General features: G+C 50.0%; 1 protein-coding gene across 1 annotated transcript in view; it reads left to right on the forward strand.

Annotated features, from left to right (window-relative positions):
- Positions 1 to 17,756, forward strand: part of C8H1orf21 (chromosome 8 C1orf21 homolog) — a 284,086-nt gene extending 266,330 nt beyond the window's left edge. Inside the window, exons 5-6 of the mRNA XM_075322018.1 lie at positions 7,963 to 8,023; positions 17,244 to 17,756. Of these exons, the coding sequence (XP_075178133.1) occupies positions 7,963 to 8,023; positions 17,244 to 17,282 (100 nt within the window). The 3' untranslated portion in view covers positions 17,283 to 17,756. The remainder of the gene's footprint in view (positions 1 to 7,962; positions 8,024 to 17,243) is intronic.
- The last annotated feature ends 1,573 nt before the right edge of the window (positions 17,757 to 19,329 follow it).

A 19,329-nucleotide genomic window follows, 5' to 3' on the forward strand; every position in this document is an offset into this window, starting at 1 on the left:
ACACACACACTCACCTGCCGTGCGACGTCCCTGTGGCCGGCGACCCGCCTCCTTGTTAAGGGGGCGGGTCGTGCGGCGTCACTGCGATGTCACACGGCAGGCGGCCAATCAGAGCGGAGGGGCGGAGATGAGCAGGATGTAAACATCCTGCCCACCTCCTTCCTTCCGCATATCCTACGGAAGCCGCAGTGAGGCCGGTAGGAGACGTTCCTCGCTCCTGCGACTTCACACACAGCGATGTGTGCTGCCGCAGGAGCGAGGAACAACATCGGACCGTCGCGTCAGCATAATCATGGATTACGCCGACTCTGCACCGATGATACGATTACGACGCTTTTGCGCTCGTTAATCGTATCATCCAGCCTTTACACACTGCGATGTCGCATGCGATGCCGGAAGTGCGTCATTTTCAATTTGACCCCACCGACATCGCACCTGCGATGTCGCAGTGTGCAAAGTGCCCCTAAGAATGTCCTTCATTGCTTATAGCAACCAATCAGAGCTCCTATTAATGACCTGTAGCAAAATAGATGAGCAAAAAAAAAACACGGCACTCCCTCAGGAAGGTGGTGGTGCACGGGAAGGGTCCCACCCCATATATATTAAATGGAGATAACCCAGCACTCAAGCCAATGATGTTGTGTTGAATATATTTTTAATGGAGGCTCATGGGTGTATATACAGGTGACATTTTGGTCAGCAAGATCTTTATCAAACATACACTCAAGAAAATAATACATAGAGAAGATGTATATGAGAAATTGCATAACAAAATAAGCATGAAAAAAGCCATCAAAAGTACAAAGTAGAAACCACATGTATAATGGTGTCATACTGTATGTGGTAAATAGATGCAGAGCTGTGATTGGTTGATATAGGCCACCTGATAAATATCCAGGCTAACTGTCAAAACAGACAATATATTACCTCACACATCCAAACAGTAAGTAAGCATTTTTTTGCGAATAACTGTAAAGCGCTGAGTTAAAATTTCCCCTCAAAACATAGTCAATGACGTTTCCTGGGTCACGAAGGGTGTCTGTGCAAAATGTTGTGATTGTAAATGCGACGGTGCAGATTCCTTTAGCGGTCATAGACACATACACACACACACATACATACATACATGCATACATACAGGGCCGTATTTGCCACTAGGCACCCGTGGTCCCGTGCCTGGGGCGGCACGTTGCGGGGGGGGGGGGGGGGGGCGGCACTTTCTGGCAGCAAAAAAAAAAATATTTTTTTTTATTATTTTTTTATTTTTATTTTCTATTTTTCATTTTTTTACATCCCCGCCCCCCGCCCCTCCCTCCGTTACACAGTTTAGTGAATCCGCTGTGTTCTCGGGGCGGGGTAGTGAGAGAGAGGAAAGGCGCACTTCTGTCTATGTATATACACGGTGGGCGCCAGGCATAGTGAGCTGATTAACCCCGGAAGTTCCAGCCTGCACTTCCGGGGTCAGAGGCGCGCGGGTGCACCAATCAGCTCACTGCCCCGTGCTGCAGCGTCTAATGCTGCAGATGACACACGCCGTGGAGAAGGACGTGACTCCAGCCAGAAAAGGATAATCACCAGAGCAGTGCAGCGGGCACCGGAGCAGGTATGTGCTAAGGCAGAGCCTAGAATGTATGGGCACCTTACAGGTTAGTTAATGATCGTTGCGATGCCTCTTTTTATCCACGATAATCATGCAAGGGGAGGCTGGGGGGAGAGAGGCTGGGAAGAGAGAGAGGCTGAGGCTGGGGGGAGGCTGGGAAGAGAGAGAGGCTGGGAAGAGATTGAGGCTGGGGGAGGCTGAGAAGAGAGAGAGGCTGAGGCTGGGGGAGGCTGGGAAGAGAGAGAGGCTGAGGCTAGGGGGGGAGGCTGGGAGGAGAGAGAGGCTGGGGGGGAGGCTGGGGGAGAGAGAGGCTGAGGCTGGGGGGGAGGCTGGGGGGAGAGAGAGGCTGAGGCTGGGGGGGAGGCTGGGGGGAGAGAGAGGCTGAGGCTGGGGGGAGAGAGAGGCTGAGGCTGGGGGGAGGCTGGGAAGAGAGAGAGGCTGGGAAGAGATTGAGGCTGGGGGAGGCTGGGAAGAGAGAGAGGCTGAGGCTGGGGGAGGCTGTGAAGAGAGAGAGGCTGAGGCTGGTGGAGGCTGGGAAGAGAGAGAGGCTGAGGCTGGGGGGGGGAGGCTGGGGGGAGAGAGAGGCTGGGGGGGAGGCTGGGGGGAGAGAGAGGCTGAGGGGAGGCTGGGGGGAGAGAGAGGTTGGGGGGAGGCTGGGGGGAGAGAGAGGTTGGGGGAGGCTGGGGGAGAGAGAGGCTGGGGGGAGGCTGGGGGGAGAGAGAGGCTGGGGGGGAGGCTGGGGGGAGAGAGAGGCTGGGGGGGAGGCTGGGGGAGAGAGAGGCTGAGGCTGGGGGAGAGGCTGAGGCTGGGGGGGAGGCTGGGGGAGAGAGGCTGAGGCTGGGGGGGAGGCTGGGGGAGAGAGAGGCTGAGGCTGGGGGGAGAGAGAGGCTGAGGCTGGGGGGAGAGAGAGGCTGAGGCTGGGGGGGAGGCTGGGGGGAGAGAGAGGCTGAGGCTGGGGGGGAGGCTGGGGGGAGAGAGAGGCTGAGGCTGGGGGGGAGGCTGGGGGGAGAGAGAGGCTGAGGCTGGGGGGGAGGCTGGGGGGAGAGAGAGGCTGAGGCTGGGGGGAGGCTGGGGGGAGAGAGAGGCTGGGGGGAGGCTGGGGGGAGAGAGAGGCTGAGGCTGGGGGGGGAGGCAGAGGCTGAGGCTGGGGGGGAGGCTGGGGGGGAGAGAGGCTGAGGCTGGGGGGGAGGCTGGGGGGGGAGAGAGGCTGAGGCTAGGGGGGAGGCTGGGGGGAGAGAGAGGCTAAGGCTGGGGGGGGAGGCTGGGGGAGAGAGGCTGGGGGGAGACAGAGGCTGGGGGGGAGGCTGGGGGGAGAGAGAGGCTGGGGGGAGGCTGGGGGGAGAGAGGCTGGGGGGGAGAGAGAGGCTGAGGCTGGAGGGGGGAGGCTGGGGGGAGAGAGAGGCTGAGGCTGGGGGGAGGCTGGGGGGAGAGAGAGGCTGAGGCTGGGGGGGAGGCTGGGGGGAGAGAGAGGCTGAGGCTGGGGGGGAGGCTGGGAAGAGAGAGAGGCTGGGAAGAGATTGAGGCTGGGGGAGGCTGGGAAGAAAGAGAGGCTGAGGCTGGGAAGAGAGAGAGGCTGGGAAGAGATTGAGGCTGGGGGAGGCTGGGAAGAGAGAGAGGCTGAGGCTGGGGGAGGCTGGGAAGAGAGAGAGGCTGAGGCTGGGGGAGGCTGGGAAGAGAGAGGGGCTGAGGCTGGGGGAGGCTGGGAAGAGAGAGAGGCTGAGGCTGAGGGAGGCTGGGAAGAGAGAGGCTGAGGCTGGGGGGAGAGAGAGGCTGAGGCTAGGGGGGAGGCTGGGGGGAGAGAGAGGCTGAGGCTGGGGGGAGGCTGGGGGGAGAGAGAGGCTGAGGCTGGGGGGGAGGCTGGGGGGAGAGAGAGGCTGAGGCTGGGGGGGAGGCTGGGAAGAGAGAGAGAGGCTGGGAAGAGATTGAAGCTGGGGGAGGCTGGGAAGAAAGAGAGGCTGAGGCTGGGGGAGTCTGGGAAGAGAGAGAGGCTGAGGCTGGGGGAGGCTGGGAAGAGAGAGAGGCTGAGGCTGGGGGGGGAGTCTGGGGGGGGAGAGAGGCTGAGGCTGGGGGGGGGGAGTCTGGGGGGGGAGAGAGGCTGGAAGGGGAGTCTGGGGGGGGAGAGAGGCTGAGGCTGGGGGGGAGTCTGGGGGGAGAGAGAGGCTGAGGCTTGGGGGGAGGCTGGGGGGAGAGAGAGGCTGAGGCTGGGGGGGAGGCTGGGGGGAGAGAGAGGCTGGGGGGGGAGGCTGGGGGGAGAGAGAGGCTGGGAGAGAGGCTCGGGGGAGGCTGGGGGAGAGAAAGGCTGGGGGGGGAGTCTGGGGGGAGAGAGAGGCTGGGGGGGAGGCTGGGGGAGAGAGAGAGGCTGAGGCTGGGGGGGAGGCTAGGGGAGAGAGAGGCTGAGGCTGGGGGGAGAGAGAGGCTGAGGCTGGGGGGAGAGAGAGGCTGAGGCTGGGGGGGAGGCTGGGGGAGAGAGAGGCTGAGGCTGGGGGGGAGGCTGGGGGGAGAGAGAGGCTGAGGCTGGGGGGGAGGCTGGAGGGAGAGAGAGGCTGAGGCTGGGGGGGAGGCTGGGGGGAGAGAGGCTGGGAAGAGAGAGAGGCTGAGGCTGGGGGAGGCTGGGAAGAGAGAGGCTGGGAAGAGATTGAGGCTGGGGGAGGCTGGGAAGAGAGAGAGGCTGAGGCTGGGGGAGCCTGGGAAGAGAGAGAGGCTGAGGCTGGGGGAGGCTGGGAAGAGAGAGAGGCTGAGGCTGGGGGAGGCTGGGAAGAGAGAAGGGCTGAGGCTGGGGGAGGCTGGGAAGAGAGAGAGGCTGAGGCTGGCTGAGGCTGGGGGGAGAGAGAGGCTGAGGCTAGGGGGGAGGCTGGGGGAAGAGAGAGGCTGAGGCTGGGGGGGGGAGGCTGGGGGGAGAGAGAGGTTGAGGCTGGGGGGGAGGCTGCAATGACAAAATCGATGGGTGGGACTGTAAGGACTCAGAATGAGAGGGGGCAGCATTGGGAGCTCATTATGGAGAAGGGGCAGCATGTGTGGGCTCAGTATGGAGTGGAGCAATGTAGGGCAGTCAATATCAAGAGTGGGGTAGGGTGTGTGTGTGTGTGTGTGTGTGTGTGTGTGTGTGTGTGTGTGAGGGGGGTGTCTCAGCATAAGCGCTTGTGTGGTGGTCTTAGTATGATGAATGGGGCAGCATGGAGGTGTCATTATGGAAAAGAGGAAGGCAGCATTAGGAGCTCATGGAGAGGGGCAGCATGCATGGGACACTGAGGAGTGGGCAGCATGCATGGGACACTGTGAGGAGGGGGCAGCATGCATGGGACATTGTGAGGAGGGGGCAGCATGCATGGACATTGTGATGAGGGGGCAGCATGCATGGGACACTATGAGGAGGGGGCAGCATGCATGGGACACTGTGAGGAGGGGGCAGCATGCATGGGACACTGTGAGGAGGGGGCAGCATGCATGGGACACTGAGGAGGGGGAGCATGCATGGGACACTGTTCGGAGTGGGCAGAATGCATGGGACACTGTGAGGAGTGGGCAGCATGTATGGGACATTGTGAGGAGGGGGCAGAATGCATGGGACATTGTGAGGAGGGGGCAGAATGCATGGGACACTGTGAGGAGGGGGCAGCATGCATGGGACATTGTGAGGAGGGGGCAGCATGCATGGGACACTGTGAGGAGGGGGCAGCATGCATGGGACACTGTGAGGAGGGGGCAGCATGCATGGGCCACTGTGAGGAGGGATCAGCATGCATGGGACACTGAGGAGGGGGCAGCATGCATGGGACACTGTGAGGAGGGATCAGCATGCATGGGACACTGTGAGGAGGGGGCAGCATGCATGGGACACTGTGAGGAGGGATCAGCATGCATGGGACACTGTGAGGAGGGGGCAGCATACATGGGACACTGTGAGGAGTGGCAGCATGCATGGGACACTGAGGAGGGGGCAGCATGCATGGGACACTGTGAGGAGGGGGCAGCATGCATGGGACACTGTGAGGAGGGGGCAGCATGCATGGGACACTGTGAGGAGGGGGCAGCATGCATGGGACACTGTGAGGAGGGGGAAGCATGCATGGGCCACTGTGAGGAGAGGGCAGCATGCATGGGACACTGTGAGGAGGGGGCAGCATGCATGGGACACTGTGAGGAGGGGGCAGCATGCATGGGACACTATGAGGAGGGGGCAGCATGCATGGGACACTGTGAGGAGGGGGCAGCATGCATGGGACACTGTGAGGAGGGGGCAGCATGCATGGGACACTGTGAGGAGGGGGCAGCATGCATGGGACACTGTGAGGAGGGGGCAGCATGCATGGGACACTGTGAGGAGGGGGCAGCATGCATGGGACACTGTGAGGAGGGGGCAGCATGCATAGGACACTGTGAGGAGGGGGCAGCATGCATGGGACACTGTGAGGAGGGGGCAGCATGCATGGGACACTGTGAGGAGGGGGCAGCATGCATGGGACACTGTGAGGAGGGGGCAGCATGCATGGGACACTGTGAGGAGGGGGCAGCATGCATGGGACACTGTGAGGAGGGGGCAGCATGCATGGGACACTGTGAGGAGGGGGCAGCATGCATGGGACACTGTGAGGAGAGGGCAGCATGCATGGGACACTGTGAGGAGGGATCAGCATGCATGGGACACTGTGAGGAGGGGGCAGCATGCATGGGACACTGTGAGGAGGGGGCAGCATGCATGGGACACTGTGGAGGGGGCAGCATGCATAGGACACTGTGAGGAGGGGGCAGCATGCATGGGACACTGTGAGGAGGGGAGCAGCATGCATGGGACACTGTGAGGAGGGGACAGCATGCATGGGACACTGTGAGGAGGGGGCAGCATGCATGGGACACTGTGAGGAGGGAGCAGCATGCATGGGACACTGTGAGGAGGGGGCAGCATGCATGGGACACTGTGAGGAGAGGGCAGCATGCATGGGACACTGTGAGGAGGGGGCAGCATGCATGGGACACTGTGAGGAGGGGGCAGCATGCATGGGACACTGTGAGGAGAGGGCAGCATGCATGGGACACTGTGAGGAGGGGGCAGCATGCATGGGACACTGTGAGGAGGGGGCAGCATGCATGGGACACTGTGAGGAGGGGGCAGCATGCATAGGACACTGTGAGGAGGGGGCAGCATGCATGGGACACTGTGAGGAGGGAGCAGCATGCATGGGACACTGTGAGGAGGGGACAGCATGCATGGGACACTGTGAGGAGGGGGCAGCATGCATGGGACACTGTGAGGAGGGGGCAGCATGCATGGGACACTGTGAGGAGGGGGCAGCATGCATGGGACACTGTGAGGAGAGGGCAGCATGCATGGGACACTGTGAGGAGGGAGCAGCATGCATGGGACACTGTGAGGAGGGGGCAGCATGCATGGGACACTGTGAGGAGAGGGCAGCATGCATGGGACACTGTGAGGAGGGGGCAGCATGCATGGGACACTGTGAGGAGGGGGCAGCATGCATGGGACACTGTGAGGAGGGGGCAGCATGCATGGGACACTGTGAGGAGAGGGCAGCATGCATGGGACACTGTGAGGAGGGGGCAGCATGCATGGGACACTGTGAGGAGGGGCCAGCATGCATGGGACATTGTGAGGAGGGGGCAGCATGCATGGGACACTGTGAGGAGGGGGCAGCATGATGTGAGGACAATGTGCAGATCATATTTCATAATCGATGAAGGTGTAGTGGGTATAGTAGATAAGTGAGGGCAGTGTGTAGTTTATTAGGGGCAGTGTGACAGTCACAGTATATAAGTGGGGACGGTGTGGTGGGAATATTTTATACTCATGCTGTTTTGATGTGCCTGTGGTGATCACCATTGGGGGGGGGGTTAGTGCCCTTCATTTCTCATTTATACTTTTTAAAGTGTTTTACAGAGTAGATCTGCCTTAAACAGATGTCGTGTGCGAAAACTCAGTTTTACGTTGTCACTAAGGGGTGCGACCACTTAAAGTGCCTAGGGCAGCATGAAGGCAAAATACAGCCCTGCATACATACACTCATACACACACATACTTACATACACAAACATATATACACATATATATATATACATACACACACAATCTCATCTTTGTATATTAAATTTATTTTATATGGAAGCTCTGCAATAAATACAGCAGATATTAACATAATGTTATCGTTTTTGTCCCTTGAGGTTGTACTGCTCCGTGCTTGATCTTATTCAATGAGTGCACAGAGCCACACATTTTTTGTCTTGTAGTGTATATAATGTTAGGGTCCCAAATCTTCTTACCTGCTTCAATTTATCATAAAGAATTGAGTTTCTTAATATATTACAGATAAATAATCTGGTGACAATTAATAGTCTTCTTCCTTTTTTAGCATACACATCTCTGAAAGTCAGCAGGAGTTTTTCAGAATGCTGGATGAAAAAATTGAAAAGGTAAATTGGGGCAAAAAATATCTCATACTAAACAATTAAATATTGGGAGGTAAATGTTGCACTTTATAGTATGTAAGAAAAATAGTTAGAATACATCTTATAGTAATTGTTAATAAAATTGAATCGTATCCTGAGTTCAATGAACTACAGCAGCGTCTATAGAGAAATGTTTTCACTACTCTCCTGTGCTCTGTGTATTTAGAGGGGAACTAAAGTAAATAACAAAAGTGAGTACACCCATCACATTTTTGTAAATATTTTATTATATTTTTTCATGGGACAACACTGAAGATCTGATACTTTAATACAATGTAAGTGGTCAGGGAATAGCTTATTTAAAGTGCACCAATTACCAGATTTTCCTATATAACCTAAAGCCAGTGCTATATTGGTACTTTCAGGCTGATCCTATACATACATACCTTTAGTTGTCAGCTCGGATGTATAGGTTTTGAAACACAAGGAAGTAAAGTTTGTAAAATGAGCAGCTTTGAGTGGCTGCAGCTGCTAATCAGCTGATAGCTGGGGTGGGTATTCATAGTGATTCCCGCCCCCCTGCCTGTCCGTCCTCCCCTGTTATTTATACTAATTCTATTATAAAATCATGTTACCAAGTGACTAGAAGGAGCTGTGCTAATGTCATACCCATGTAACCAGAAGGGGCTGGGCCTCGACCAACATAGCTGATACAAGGAAGCAACATTGTTTTCTGTTGACAGGCAGGCAGGCAGAGGGCGGTAATCACTATCAATATCCACCCCAGCTATCAGCTGATTGGCAGCTGCTGTCACTCAAAAAGCTGCTCATTTTACAAACTTTACTTGGTTGTGTTTCAAAACCTATATATCCGAACTGACAACTAAACGTATGTATAGAATCAGCCTGATAGTGCCAGTATAGCTCTAGCTTTAAGTTATATAGGAAAATCCTGGTGATTGGTGCGCTTTAATGTCAGATTCCCACGATCAGGACTAGCAGTATTTTGAATGCCGCATATTTCCGCTGCGTTGTACAGTACAAGCATAGTGGATGGGATTTATAGAAATCCCATGCCCACTGTGCTTCTTTTGTATGCAGGGTAAACTGACCTGGTGTGCAGCTTTCTGAGCCACTGTGTGAGCGCAGCATGTCAATTTAGGCTTGCAGTGATGCGAGTATTTTCAGCAGGGAGAACACAGCAAAAGTCCTCAGTGCCCAAATTCCTGATCATGGGCACAGATGCTGCGCTCTCCCATGGAGAGCAACAGCGTTTCTGCAGGACGGATGACACTGCTCCTAGAATGCAGTGTCATTCGGACAATGGGAATATACCCTAACAGTGTAAATTTGGTGTGCCCTCTTAACTCAACATACAGTTATTAATGTTTAAATCACTGGCAACAAAAGTGAGTAAACCCCTAAATGAAAGCAGCCAAATTGTGCCAAAAGTGTCACCATTATTATCAAGCATTACTTTACCTCTCTAGCCTATGGAGTTCACTAGAGCCTCACAGGAGCCACTGGAATTCTCTTCCATCCTCCATGACGACATCACAAAGCTGGTGGATGTTAGAGGCCTTGCATTCCTCCACCTTCCATTTGAGAATGCTCCACAAATGTTCAGTAGGGTATAGGTCTGGAGACACTTGGCCAGTCCAGCACCTTTACCCTTAGTTTCTTTAGCAAGGCAGTGGTCATTTTGGCAGTGTGTTTGGGGTCGTTATGTTGGAATACTGCCCTGTGGCCCAGTTTCCAAAATAACGGGATCATACTCTGCGTCAGTATGTCGCAGTACATGTTTGCATTCATGGTTCTCTCAATGAACTGTAGCTCCCCACAGCCAGCAGCACTCAAGCAGCCCCAAACCATGACACTACCACCATCATGCTTAACAGTAGGCAGGACACATTTATCTTTGGGCGCCTCACCTGGATACCAACACACATGCTTGACACCATCTGAACCAAATAAGTTTATCTTTGTCTCATCAGACCACAGGACATAGTGCCAGTATTCCATGTTGTTAGTTTGACACTGAGCTTGTGCACAAAACTTCTTTGGTTGACCATGGCGAGGCCTGTTCTGAGTGAAAATTGTCTTGTTAAACCACTGTATGGTCTTGGCCACCGTGCTGCTGCTCAGTTTCAGGGTGTTGGCAATCATCTTATAGCTCAGGCTGTCTTCATGTAGATCAACAATTCTTTTTTTCAGATCCTCAGAATATTCTTTGCCATGAGGAAACATGTTGAACTTCCAGTGACCAGTATGAGAGAGTGTGTGGTCAATAACACCAAATTTAACACCCCTGCTTCCCATTCACACCTGAGACCTTGTAACACTAGTGAGTCACATGACACCGGTGAGCGAAAGTGGCTAAATGGGCACAATTTGGCCATTTTCACTTAGGGATGTACTCACTTTTATTGCCAGTGGTTTTGACATTAAAGGCTGTGTTGTTATTTAGAGGGTACCAAATGTACACTGTCATACAAGCAGTAAACTGACTATTTTACATTGTATGAAAGTGTCATATCTTCAGTGTTGTCCCATGAAAAGATATAATAAAACTTTTACAAAAATGTGGGGGGTGTAATCAATTTTGTGATATACTGTATAATCCACCTGATGCTGTTTGTTTTAATAAAAAAAAAATGCCACTATAAAACTTTTCTTAACTAGGAATGAGCAAATCGTAAATTGTAAAGTTTGGGGTCCGTACCAAACACCTTGTGTTTGGTGCTGAACACCGAACACAGACTTTTGACTGTATGTCCAGTTTTTGTTCGGGTTTGTCACCAGAATAAAGCTTGTTGAAAGGTTGCAGAGCAGTTAATCACCACGCTTTTAGGCTGTGGGCCCCTCCAGAGTCATCACAGCCATGCCAAGTATTGGCATGGCTGTTATTGGCCAGGGAAATCACTGTAAGAAAAAAAATGATGTGGGCTACAAATGGAATCTACCGTATTTTTCGGACCATAAGACGCACTTTTTCCCCCCAAATGTTGGGGGAAAGTGGGGGGTGCGTGTTATGGTCTGACTATAAGGTTGCGGGTGCGGGGAATGAGGGTGCCGCGGTGGAGGGGGTCATCGGCGGCACCAGCAGGCTGTAGCAGCCTGCCGTGACCACGTGGGCCCGCTCATTACATATGCACGCCCATCCTCCCGCCCATCATCTCTCAGCGAAACCGGCGCTGACAGGTGGGCGGGGTGATGGGCGGGGGGGGTGCGTGCATAATTAGCAGCCGGCCGTGATCACCCCTGGCAACTACAGCCTGGAGTGATCATGTGCGGCTGTATTCACTGCCCCCCGTGCATCATTATCAGCGCTGGGTGCAGTGAATCAGTGTACTCACCCGTCACCGTGTGTGGAGCCGCCCCCCTGCAGCATCGCGTCTTCCTGTCTGTGCCGGCGGTCAGCTGATCTGGACACTAGCGGCGCGCACCGCGATAACGTCATCGCTGTGCGCGCCGCTAGTATCCACCAGAATCGATCAGCTTACCGCTGGCACAGACAGGAAGACGCGATGCTGCAGACAACGGTGACGGCTCCACACAGCGGCGCTGCAGCTGAGACAGAGATCGGTGCTTCAGGGAGTGAGGAAGGGTAAGTATAAACATTTATTTTTTTTCCTGTGCCACAGGATACACGCCATTTACCAGGATGGGGGTATATCATGAGCAGGATGGATGGGGGCATTTCATGAGCAGGATGGATGGGGGCATATCATGAGCAGGATGGATGGGGGTATTTCATGAGCAGGATGGATGGGGGCATATCATGAGCAGGATGGATGGGGGCATATCATGAGCAGGATGGATGGGGGCATATCATGAGCAGGATGGATGGGGGCATATCATGAGCAGGATGGATGGGGGCATTTCATGAGCAGGATGGATGGGGGCATATCATGAGCAGGATGGATGGGGGCATATCATGAGCAGGATGGATGGGGGCATTTCATGAGCAGGATGGATGGGGGCATTTCATGAGCAGGATGGATGGGGGCATTTCATGAGCAGGATGGATGGGGGCATTTCATGAGCAGGATGGATGGGGGCATTTCATGAGCAGGATGGATGGGGGCATTTCATGAGCAGGATGGATGGGGGCATATCATGAGCAGGATGGATGGGGGCATATCATGAGCAGGACGGATGGGGGTATATCATGAGCAGGATGGATGGGGGTATATCATGAGCAGGATGGATGGAAGGTATATTATTAGCAGGATGGATGGGGGGTATATTATTAGCAGGATGGGGGGGTATATGAGCAGGATCATATACAAGGCAGGAGGATCCTTATCAGAATGGGATACCTTAGTAGAGAATTTGGGGACATTACCCCCATAACAGTGTCAGCAACAAGGGGTCCCCTCTGGTTTGGCCTGGCTCCCCTGCACCACCACTGTATTTAGGTAAGCACTCCTTCACCTTACCCTGCGGATATGAAAACGTCTAACTTGTAAACTATAATCTGCAACATAGGTATGTTACTACCAAACCTCAGTGATAGGACTCTATGAATACTCTATATGTACTTGCCTAATCCAGTAATCACATGAACTAATATAGGGGCGTTTGTGAAACTAGGCTTGATTTACAGGATCTATTACCTTTAGTTACTGGGATCTATGAGATTCAGTATTTTACACAATTGTATATTTATTCAGACTACCTGTAGATTAGCCTGATTAAGTCCTAATATATCGATCCCATACAAGTTCTCTGTGTGGTCTATGGGACCCAGGTACTTATTCCCTTTACCGTGCTTGAAAAATGTCTTTTGTCTCACTTGTTGTTATTTATTGATACTTATAATACATTTCTAATTTTGCACCAATACTCCTAGTGCTCTTGTTTATTGATATGCTCCTGGAGTGTGCTGTCTCTGGGTCACACTGGAGGGTTAATATCATACCCGGTCCAGTGCTGCCCATATGAGACTCTAAGCTATGACCATGAGGCTTTTTGTTAAGTGTCTGTGATTGGTTGCTAACTGCTATACACGCCCCAACCCCCACCCTGTGTCTGCATCTGTGATTGGTTGTAGTCACTTTGCTGTATAGTAGTGTGAACAAAAATAATAATAATTAAAAAATAATGACTTAGTCTCCCGTCATAACTTAATAGCCAGCTCTAGTAAAGCAATACCTAAAGGCTGCAGCCCCTACCTGTGAGACTTACCGTGGATGGATACCAAGAAAGAGGGGGGAAAAAAGACGTAGGATCCTCCCCATTTTTTATATCCAGCCACAGTAAAGCAAACAGGTGCTGCTGGCTGGTATTATCAGGATGGGAGGCGCCATGGTTATGTGGCGCCCCTGACCTGGTCAGGCACCACTGAGTACTGCACCCATGCTGGGGACAGTACAATACAGGTAATCCAGAAGGCTGACCGAGGTGTGACTACACAGGCGCATAGTAATCAGGTCTCACACATCTACCTTTGATAGGGACCACTGGGGAATCCAGGAGGTGGCGTGGCCTCCATGTCCACTCAAGGGGTGTGGTAGACAACGTACGCGCAGTGACTACCAACGGGGGAGATCTGTCACCTGGTAGTGCCACCCAAAATCCACCCAAGGCTAGAGAGAGCAACGGAGTGGCAGAGTAAGGGGACTGCCAGGGAGGTACCAGGCCCGCAAGGGTAACAGGTCCCAGTGCAGAGATTTATTCAATTTTCTCCTGCCAAACCTGCCGGTGGGGGTACTTCAGACCCACACCATACCACCACAAAGTCCGCAGCCACGTAGCAAACAGAGGGCCCATAGTTTACAGGAGGCAAGCAGCCGGAGTGACCTGGTCCAGGCTACAAGCAAACGGGCCTAAAGAAGGGGAGAGAGGCATCAGCAACTTCCTTGGGCGACCCCAGCAGGGCTTCAAGTAGGGGTCACCCCAATACACACAGGGCTAGGAAGGTGAGTTGGTAGTCACCCTCATCCGCCAGCCGAAAGGATACCTGGTTCCAGCCTGGTTCATCCCAGCTACGCCCGGGTTACTCACCCTACCATCAACTGTGAGTAAAAACCCTGAAAGACTGCCTGGACTGTGTTTGAGTCATTCTGCGCCTTGTGGTTCCACACACTTACACAGGTCCCTGGGGCTTGCCTCACTCTCGGGAGGCCACTACAACTGACTGCACCCACCATCAGCCCCAGGCACCCCTTAATCTGCAGTGGCGGTCACCCTGACCGCAATACCGAGAGTGACGTCACGAAAATCCTAAAGAGAAGGTTCCCTACCTGTGACCAGACTGTTCCCTCCACGTGGAGTCCCTGAAGGTAATGCACCAACACAACACCTGTGGGGCTTCACAGTTATCCCCCCCAGCCTAAAAATACCAGCCCACAGCTGCTCAGAATTCTCGCATCTATTAGGTGCAAGAATTCCGGGCTTTACCCAGCTCATCCGGATTGCCCTTTTACGGTGGCAATCGGGGTAACATAAGAGGTTAATGATGATAGCTGGGATTTGACAGCTGCCATCAAGCCCTAGATTAGTAATGGGAGGCATCTATGACCCCCCATTACTAATCTTGTAAGTGAAAAGAAATAAAACAAAAACACGGAAAAAAATCCTTTCACATAAAATACACGCACCCTCTTTCACCCCTTTATTAACCCGAGAAACACCCTTGCAGATCCGACATAATCCACACAAGGGCCCACAACTATCTCGGCACTGCTACTTCCAGAGCCTGGAGAGAGATAAAATATATCCACTCTCTACAGGCTGTCAGTGGGGGGGAGCCAGGCTGGGAGCATTTTCTGCAAAAAAAAAAAATGTTCAGGACGCATGTTAAAAAAACGTAGTGTGAAAGCAGCCTTACACACACAGTGTGTTAGACTGATATTATGTAGGTTTGCTTGCAGATCAGTTATCAATTGTTGTTTGTTTCTTTTCACATTTGCCTTTGTTCACACCATATTAGGCTGTGTGTGAATTGGTCTGCAACTAGACTAACTGAATGATATATAGGTCTGATTGCTCTTGTCACTGATAAATCATCTTGCAGTTGTGATTTGTACCCTAATACTCCTACCTAGTCTCATCCAATATATATATATATATATATATAGCTTTAGTTTTTTTTATTTTAGGTTAGGGTCAGCCATCACTGAGTGGGGGCACCACTATGCAAATATTAGGATGACACCTCCACGGTTAGACAGGGTCTTTACATTCAGGGCTATCTAGTCACATATACCATTGCTTACATTATATGTATTAGCCCATGTTTAAAGTGGTCTGCAATTACACTAAATGCTACATAGGTGTGTCTGCCCTGTCACTGATAACTTATCTCACATCTGAGCTCTATGTATATATTTATATAAACTTCATAATCCCTGCTTATTTTCACCTATATATAGTCATGCTTGAAAGTGTTGGTACCCTTGGAATTGTTCCATAAATTGTTCCAAGCAATTACATGTTTTGTTATACATATATCTATTTGCTTTATTTGTATTTTAACAACACAAAAAAAAACAAAAAAAAAAACAGAAAAAAACGTTAAATTGGACATAATTTCACACAAAACCCCAAAAGGGTGCGAGCAAAATTGTTGGCACCTTTCCAAAATTGTGGGTAACTAACTTTGTTTCAAGCATGTGATGCTCATTCAAACTCACCTGTGGAAAGTAACAGGTGTGGGCAATATGGAATCACCCCTCAAATGAGATAAAAAAGGGAAAAGTCGACTCAATCTTTGCATTGTGTGCCTGTATGTGTCACACTAAGCATGGGAAATAGAAAGAAGAGAACTGTCTGAGAACTTGAGAACCAAAATTGTTGAAAAATATCAACCATGTTAAGGTTACAAGTCCATCTCCAGAGATCTTAATATTCATTGCTTCACAGTGCGCAACATAATCAAGAAGTTTACAATCCATGGTACTTTAGCTATTCTCTCTGCATGAGGATGAAATAAAAAAATTGATGAAAGGTTGTAATGTACGATAGGCCGGATGGTGGATTAGCAGCCCTAATCACGTTCCAAAGAAATTAAAGCTGTCCTGCAGGCTAAGAGTGCATCAGTGTTAGTGCAAACTATCCGTCCACATTTTAATGAATGAAACACTATGGCAGGAAACCTTGGAGGACACCACTAATGACACAGAAACATAAGAAAGGTAGACTGCAGCTTGCCAAAATGTACATAAGTCAAAATCCTTCTGGGTTTTTGGTAAAGCACATCCATGTAGTGTTTACGAAAATGGAATAATGCCTGAAAGGAAAAGAACACTGCACCTACAGTTAAATATGGTGGAGGTTAAAAAATGTTTTGGGGTTGTTTTACTGTCTTTGGCACAAGGTGCCCTGACTGTGTGCAAGACATCATGAAATCTGAAGATTATTAACAAAGGATTTTGGGTCTCATTGTAGTGCCCAATGTCAGATAGCTGGGTTTGTGTCCTAGGTCATGGCTCTTCAGCAGGACAATGGCCCCAAACATACTTCAAGAAGCACCCAGAATTGGATGGAAACAAAGCGCTGGAGAGTTCTGAAGTGGCAGGAACGAGTCTGGATCTAAATCCCATTGAACACCTGAGGGGAGACCTTAAAAGAGCTAATGGGAGAAGACGCCTCCAAATATGAGAGACCTGAAGCAGTTTATAAAAGAGCGGTCCAAACTTCCAGGAGAGAGGTGTAAGAAGCTTGGTGATGGTTACAGGAAGTGATTGATTATGTATACCAAAGACTGTGCAACCAAATATTAAGTTTAGATTGCCAATAATTTTGTGTGGCCTATTTTTAGAGTTTCATGTAAAATTATGTTCAATTTGAGATTTTCTCTTTTTTTTTGTGCTGTTCCAATACACACATAGGAAATAAACTTGTGCATAACTAAATGTGTGTAATTGCAATATTGCAATAATTTTCTGGGAGAAATACTTCATTTTTTGGAGCAATTCCAAGGGTGCCAACACTTTCGGTGATGACTATATGTGGTTATTAAGTTAGCACACATGATTACCACTGTTTAACAACTTCAGCTTTGTTACATCTTTATGAGTGGTTAATAACTTCCATTATTTCTCTTTTAATTTGTATAATAAAATGTAACACAATATGAGGGGTGTGGGATCTGGAGGACACCTTGGACTTGCAAATTCAGGACATAATAGATTATATGTAACCTATTTTCCAGTGGTTGAGGTGTGTAAATCTTAAATATGGTAGATGGTGATCTTATAGTAACAGTTATGTGAAACCTTTTTTCTTTGTTTTCAAGGGTCGTGATTATTGCTCAGAAGAAGAGGACATTACATGAATGTCATCTCCAGCAGAAAGTGTATAAATATCTTTTATGACATACTACCCACTGGATATTTTCTACCAAACAACCCATGGCAAAGAGATCGAAATCATATGGCAGAAGAAAGCAATGCAAAGTGAACTATTACCTACAGCTCTAACGATGAAGACTGCAATTCTCTAAAACGCTTTTCATTCTCTTAAACATGGCTGCTTGACATCTGAGAAAGCTGACATTCTGTAGCAGGTGATTCTTATCCTTCCAGACTATTCTCATACTGAGGGCGCTGCACTGCTTGAGATGGGGCAGAAGTGAGGTTATTCCTCACGTGGTGGCAGTTTGGGGGTTCCCTGCCTGTTCTCTCTTCTCCAATTACAATTTGGTGACATTCATTCTGCACATAAGTGTCCATATCCATTTGAATATTTTTTTCCCATTTTTATATATATAAATATTTTTTATTTTGCTAAAATAAACATTTGTGTATTATGTTTGTTGTGCATTTTCATTTTTGTTGTGTACTGAAAGACTTGTTCTTGAATGTTGCATATTTATAAATCACTGACAATTAGCTGCAGTTTTGTCATAAATTGCTGCATCCGGACTGACCTGGGATCTCCATACTGTCCTCTGCACCATACTCAGCTATCGAAGGCCTGAACCAAATGTCCTAAACCTAGACTTCCTGCCTAATGTCCTAAACCTAGGCTTCCTGCCTAATGTCCTAAACCTAGGCTTCCTGCCTAATGTCCTAAACCTAGACTTCCTGCCTAATGTCCTAAACCTAGGCTTCCTGCCTAATGTCCTAAACCTAGGCTTCCTGCCTAATGTCCTAAACCTAGGCTTCCTGCCTAATGTCCTAAACCTAGGCTTCCTGCCTAATGTCCTAAACCTAGACTTCCTGCCTAATGTCCTAAACCTAGGCTTCCTGCCTAATGTCCTAAACCTAGGCTTCCTGCCTAATGTCCTAAACCTAGGCTTCCTGCTTAATGTCCTAAACCTAGACTTCCTGCCTAATGTCCTAAACCTAGACTTCCTGCCTAATGTCCTAAACCTAGACTTCCTGCCTAATGTCCTAAACCTAGACTTCCTGCCTAATGTCCTAAACCTAGGCTTCCTGCCTAATGTCCTAAACCTAGGCTTCCTGCCTAATGTCCTAAACCTAGGCAGTAAAATAACAATATATATAACAATATAAAATTCTGTATCACCATGCAATATTACCTGTCAATTTTCAGTTATTTTTATATTAACCCTTTCCCCCATCGCTCAATGATTGTTCATTTGCATTGAAAATACAGCATCAGAAATCTGTGGCCAATGTTTAGCAGCCTCCAGATTGCTAATAGAGAAAAAAACAGATTCCAGCCATCAGATTCATGATAACAATTAGCTCCTATTTCATATCCGGCATGTAAGACTTTACACAGTTATATCAAATCATGTTCCAATTTGAAACCCTTTGAAGGTATACGTCCCTCATTGTCTCATACCGTGGATTTCCTATAACTGGTGTATGGAGGGAATGCGGCTCAGATGCCTTTATGACTTCCCTTATAGATTAAGCCATATACACAAGTTTTTAAGGATTTGCAGAGTGGATTGGCACATGGGGAACAATGAGACATTTGGGTGCGGTCACCACTGTAATTCACTGTGTATATTAAACCAATAGATACATTATTTCAGAACTTCATGGAATCTAATCTGGTCTTCAGCAAAAAAAAATAAAATACTTTCTATGGACCTGATCTGCTTTGTATCTACAACCCCCAACCTCGTGAATTTGCTTAAGTTCACAAATCCATGTGTGTAACGGAGCGCACAAAGATGCAACATGTATGGCGTCTGCGCTTTGTCCATTCACATTCTGGACCCAATAATTGGAATGTCTGAGTTTGGTTAGCAAATCAGACCAAGCTCTGAAATGCCTCCTCTATTTGTGCATGAAGAACAGAATTGTGAATGAGGCTATGGATTTGGCCTTAAAGTGTGGCTAATTTCTGATTTCTATTGCCATGATTACTGTGAAATTGTATAAAATATGTCAAGTACTGCTGAT

The sequence above is a fragment of the Anomaloglossus baeobatrachus genome, chromosome 8 (assembly GCF_048569485.1).
Source record: "Anomaloglossus baeobatrachus isolate aAnoBae1 chromosome 8, aAnoBae1.hap1, whole genome shotgun sequence".
NCBI classification, from domain to species: Eukaryota; Metazoa; Chordata; class Amphibia; order Anura; family Aromobatidae; genus Anomaloglossus; species Anomaloglossus baeobatrachus.